The sequence below is a fragment of the Vipera ursinii genome, assembly GCF_947247035.1.
Source record: "Vipera ursinii genome assembly, chromosome: 2".
Taxonomy (NCBI): domain Eukaryota; kingdom Metazoa; phylum Chordata; class Lepidosauria; order Squamata; family Viperidae; genus Vipera; species Vipera ursinii.
In genome coordinates this window covers 59,409,711-59,415,710 of record NC_139513.1, presented here as the reverse complement: position 1 = coordinate 59,415,710, position 6,000 = coordinate 59,409,711, and the positions used below count along the sequence as shown (strand labels likewise).

The 6,000-nt window shown below is 36.8% G+C and overlaps 1 protein-coding gene across 1 annotated transcript in view; it reads right to left on the bottom strand.

Annotated features, from left to right (window-relative positions):
- Positions 1-379: 379 nt before the first annotated feature.
- Positions 380-6,000, bottom strand: part of TKT (transketolase) — a 36,612-nt gene continuing 30,991 nt past the window's right edge. The window contains exons 10-14 of the mRNA XM_083353212.1: positions 5,061-5,191; positions 3,751-3,834; positions 3,514-3,607; positions 1,763-1,885; positions 380-754 (exon numbers count right to left, since the gene is read on the bottom strand). Coding sequence (XP_083209338.1) covers positions 567-754; positions 1,763-1,885; positions 3,514-3,607; positions 3,751-3,834; positions 5,061-5,191 — 620 coding nt within the window. The 3' untranslated portion in view covers positions 380-566. The remainder of the gene's footprint in view (positions 755-1,762; positions 1,886-3,513; positions 3,608-3,750; positions 3,835-5,060; positions 5,192-6,000) is intronic.

The window sequence follows — 6,000 nt, the reverse complement described above, 5'->3', positions numbered from 1 at the left end:
CCCAAGCTACTAGCAACCAAAGTCCAAAAGCACTAACCAGCACAACTGTGAACAGCGTGCTTGAAACTGGGTGAGGAATTTGATCTTCTCTTTTCTATTCTACATTTAATTTCCTGGAAAAGATCCCTCAGAAGCAAAATTCCTCCGAGGGGGATTTCCGCCCCACCCTTATACTAATGGAAGCAGCGAATTAATCTTTTTATGAAGGATCAAAATATATGGAAGTGAAATAAATATAAAACCTGAAATTTAAAACTTAAATCTGTATAAATCTAAAATTGTTTCAATCGTTAAGATTCTCACTTAAAAGATATTTTGGAAATTGAAAACAAAAACAAAGATAATATTTCGCGTTTTATGCTACACATGCAGGTTTCCAAACAATTCCAGTATTCTAATACAAAGTATTTTTTGACAAGACAGACAACCTTTTCCAGAAATGTTTACTTTTATTAGAACTCTTTGCATATAGTTTTAAACATGTACTCAAATGTTACAGTACTCTATTAAAAAAAGATTCTGCAAAATAAAGATCCAATCACGATTCAGCGTGTTACAGGTTCAAATTACTCAGCGTTCCTTGATTTGGACACTACCGCCTTCACTGCCTGGATGATGGCATCCTTATCGATGCCAAACAACTTGAGCAGTTCATTTGGCTTCCCGCTTCTTGGCATATGAGTGACAGCCAAGCGACGGACCACAATCCCTGGTTCACCAATCAGAGCAGCAGATACAGCTTCTCCAATGCCACCTAAGGAGGTATGACATACAGAAGCCAATAAGTGAAGCGCTTATTTTTAGTAAGCAACTAATTATTAGAAATCAAAGAAAAAAAGCCTGAGTCATTTAGAGGAGTCAGGCATTTATAAAGTTACTGTTTTTACTGTGGTGGTGCAGTGGTTAGAATGTAGTACTGCTGGCTAATTCTGCCCACTGCCCACAGTTCTGCCGTTTGATTCTCACGGGCTCAATGTTGACTCAGCCTTCCATTCTTCCCAGGTCGGTAAAATGAGGACCCAGATTGTTGGGGGCAATGTACTGACTCAGTAAACCGCTTAGAGAGGGCTGTAAAGCACTGTGAAGGGGTATGTAACTCTAAGTGCTACTGCTATAGTGCTATGAAAGGCCTTTCCTTAAAATGTTTTTAAAACAAGACGATAAGTTTGAATCTCAAGAGAACAGTTGGTCAGTGGAACTAAGCTTGAGGCAAGAGCCATGCACGTGGACAAGTACAGGTGGTCCTCAACTTACAACAGTTTGCTGAGTGACCGTTCAAAGTCACAATGGCATGAAAAAAGTGTCTCTTCACTCTTGCAACAATTGCAGCACTTGGCAACTGAACTGGTTATGACGGTTGCAAGGTTCTGGGGGGGGGATGTCACGTGATCCCCTTTTGCGACCTTCTGACAAACGAAGTCAGTGGGGAAGCCAGATTTACTTAACAAGCACGTTACTAACTTATCATCAAGTGCAGTGATTCACTTAATAACTGTGGCAAGATAGATTGCAAAATGGGGCAAAACTCGCTTAACAAATGTTTCAGTTAGCCACAGAATTTTTTGGGTTCAACTGTTGTTGTAAGTCGAGGACCACCTGTATTCTTTCCTTCGAGGACAGCAGCACCTTCTGTCTCAGGCAAATAAAAACAAAAACAAAAAAACACCCCAGCCTTGACGCAGAGTGGTAGAAGAGGGACTGGACATTGATTATGCAACGCATTTGAATAGTGAAGAGACTCCTTCGTCACCTTCCAGCCTACCTTCAGGGTAATGGTCCTCCACTGTGATAATTCTGCCTTTCGTTTCTCTTGCACTTTTAAGTATAGTTTCTGAATCCAGAGGTTTTATAGTGAATGGGTCGATCACTCTGATAGTAATTTTTTCTGTGAATGAGAGATAAAAATACAGTTATGTAATGTAATACGTGCCTCACAAACTGCAAATCAAGAAACTTCCTTTTTCACCCCCCCAAAAATGCAAACATTCAACCACAACTGGTTTTAGTGCATTAATTATGAGAACTTAGGGAATACCCAGAATAATCTTAAATGTATTTATGTTTCTGTATCTTTCAAGTATATAAATCAGATCTGTGTTTCTCCAGCCTTTTGAAAGAGAATATTCGTATCTCCCAATTCTCACATCTCTCCAACTTTCATGTTACCACTTTGTCCAGGGATTGTTTATACGACACAAAATCAGATGGGAAAGTCCCAATTTAATTGGCCATTTTGAGCACTGTGCCTGACAAGAGAGTTGCAGACAATGTTTTTCTATTGGATCCTCCATGTGAAAGAACAACTTTTTCCTGAAGTCAGATCAGTACCAGTCCTAATGATCTTCCACAGCTAATAAAAACAAAGCTTTTCCAGACAGCATTTGGGGGATGACAACACACCCACTTTATTAATGTCAAGTACTGTGGATTCCTGTATTGGCTTGTTGTGTTTTTTTTAAAAAAATGCTTTCCTAATACTATAGTTTGTAAACTCATTTAATTTGGATAGTGACATAGATTTTTCAATGTTGGCAAATGTCAAAATATTTAAATTTTGGCACCCTTCTACTGTGAACCCAATCTCCTATTCTTAAACAAGTTGTCTGCAAAAAAAGGTATAATGGTACCTGGTCTATGTTTCAAAATTTTTGTTATGTGTAGATTGAGAGTATTTGTCCTTATATATAAATGGCATAATGAGGACTGACTCTTTCAAATTTCCCAGTATGACATCATACAGCTTCAACAATTCTGATCTAACTGTGACTGCAGATCATGTGTTTTTATAGGTTTGCATACTCCAGGACATTGTTTCATGATTTTAGTCACAAATGGAGTGGTGCATGAAGCATTAATACAGTCTGCCACGCTGCTAAGCACGATGGCCTAAATTTGAAACAAAATGTTTACAATTTACAAATTGATGTTAAAAGGAAATACACTTATTAATATGAGTTCAATCATAGGATGGTGTCAAACAAACTTTCAAAAAATAGAAGGGAAAGAATGACATCACACAAATCTATTCTGCTAATAGTTAAGACTTGGGGACTTTTAATGCCACACAAGGTCTACAAATAGCTAAGGAGGAACCTGGATCTGAAGTCATTATCCAGATTCCAAGATAAACACTAATAATTGCATTACACTAGGTCAGGGGTAGGCAACCTCGGCTCTTTTATGACTCATGGACTTCAACTCCCAGAATTCCTGAGCCAGCCAAGCTGGCTCAGGAATTCTGGGAGTTGAAGTCCATGAGTCATAAAAGAGCCGAGGTTGCCTACCCCTGCACTAGGTCTAGGACAACTTGCTATTTCCCTTTTTGCTTTAGAGACATCATATTTGGCTGAAAAAATGTGGATAACCACTAGATAGGAGCAAAGTCATTAAGAAAAAGTTTAACTCCTTGCTATCCTCTTGCATTCATCCATATAGCAGTCGTATTTTATAACTCTTTGTTTTCAATATGATGCTTGAAATTCAAAATTTTCCAAGATAGTTCACTATAGTCACCTTTTTTAAGTTGTTCTGCTGCAGCTATTGCTTCATGCAGAGTCACTCCTGCCCCAATGACAGTAACCTGGTCCTCCTTACTCTTGAGCACCACCTGACAAGAACAACATTTAAACTAAAATCAGATATATTGTATGTTTAGGTAATTTGTTGCAGAGATTGTTAGCGCTGCAATTAAAGACACAATAATGACATTCTTGTAGTTCATTTCTTTCAGTGACTTTTGAAATCACTCACCTTGGCTTGTCCAACTTGGAAGTCTTCACCACTGTCATAAATTACAGCATTTTCTGGGCGACTAGTTCTTATGAAGCATATGCCCTGTTTTTAAAATGAACACAGTGTGAACTTTAAAGCCAATTGCAAACTACGAATTTAACCCTCAAAATTAAAATTAAAAGCTAATTAAAATGGGGATACAATCGTGATTTTTCATTAAGTGAACTTCTTAGTTGTAATACTCTTATCTGAATCCATAGAAAAATTCACTTTCAGAAAAGACTCATATAGTCTTTTCAAATACAGATAGAGAATTTAAATTCAGAGGATCTCCAGGATTATCATACTGAACTCAAACATAAAAACTCAGTACCCTGAGAATATTCTTCAAGGAAATCTGTGCAGCCACTTAAAAAGAGATCTTATATAATTTACAATATATATATATATATATAAATGAAAATGTGAAACCTTATGTTTTTATGCTATCCTTTTTAAAACGCCTTAATGGTACGAGCACAACGGGCCACAGCTTTATCCACACAAGAATTACATTCAGGGGATCACATCTCAGCTTAAGCAGATAGGATAGAATAAGCTTTTTCTCTGTCTCCTCCATCCTTTCACCCACTTCTCTTCTTGAAACACTAAAAAAAGTAGGACTTTTTCAATTAATCAGTCACCCTTGATGCCAAAACATGGAACCACCCAGGTTCTTGAACAAACTTCAAATTGTGTTGTACTAAGTGTGACATATAAACTAATTTCTCTGTTTAATTCAAAAACTTCCAGATTAATTACAATGAATCAAGAAGAGGAAATGGGTTGCTTCCAAATGAACAGAAGGATGCATTATAAAGAGGAGAAGGAAATATCAAGTTAAGCTTATACAGAGATACTGCATATACATGCATTAGACAGATTGTTCTTGCATGATGAGAGTGATCTAAAGGTTCTCTGTAGTTAATGTACACAGGCTCAAATTCGTGAACAGGGTTGCTTCCAGGAAATGAAAACAATAGTAGCAAACGTTTTCCAAATACATTTTGACTGATTCCCAGTAATTGGCATCCAGAAGACTGAACTCTTTTAACCTTCAAGAAGATGTTCAGCTGATATTCTGGCAGATTTAGTTTTCTTTTCAATTCATTAAAACGTAAACTCAGTAACTTTTCCTTACTGCTTAAAGAATTTTAAACAAGAATTTGTAATGGGTAGGAAAACCTCCAAAAGTTGCTTCCCCAGTTTTGGCAATACTGGTTGAGAGTGAGATTCAACGCAATGTTGTTCATACTTTCCTTAAAGAAAAGAAAGTAAGAGTGCCTGACCTTTCTATTTGCAGCCAATTCTACTGCCTTTTCAGTGGCTACAGCATCACTAGGATAAAATACAGTTGAATTAGGAATGGCTCGGAACAGGGATAGATCCTCCAGTCCCATCTGTGAAGGCCCATCTTCACCTAGAAAGAGAAAGTTCAAAGAAGATGTAACCTTAAAATTGAACAAATGCCTTTTTCTGTGTACTTCTTAAAAAAAAATTATCCAAAATAAATATAACACACTCACAGACCACCTTCCATCTTGTCCTTAAACTTGGAACCCTCTAAATAGCAAAGAAAGAAGATAGAGGTAAACTAAAAAGAAAGAAAACCTGGGTTAAAAAGTAAAATCAAGGATAAGGTAGCAGTAATAAAGCAAACATTGAAGCAAGCACAGCGGTGAAAAAAAGTAAGAAGTAGCGTGTATGTGAACATCATGCACACAAGCATAGAATAAAATAAACATAATTGGAGTGAAGTATTAAGAAATCCATCAGAGCATCCCACTGAGATAATTTATAGGAAACATCAAAATCAAAGCAAAATTGACATATTAGACAGAATTGGCTCTCAAATCAACAAGTAAAATCTTGCTATGTATATATACATAGCAAGAAATGACACAGTCTCTTCATATGCCATTTCCCTCCAGGGAGATCATTTTGAAAAGTTAATCTATGATTTGGTTGCTGTTGAAGAAATTAAGAATAAATCTTGGCAAGGTTTCCCCCCCCCTCATTTTCCACTTGATTAAATTACTTAGTAACACTGCTTGTTTCTTTAAGGTGCCATAGGAGATTTAAACAAGCAAGTGCCACTTTCTATATTCAGTAAAAATTTATATCAAAAATGAATAGTTATTCAGTGAATGGAAAGTCACTGTTGTCTATTGAGAAAACTCCACAATTGTTCTTCATCTGCAGGGTTTAAAAATCACAAAGACAAGAGGT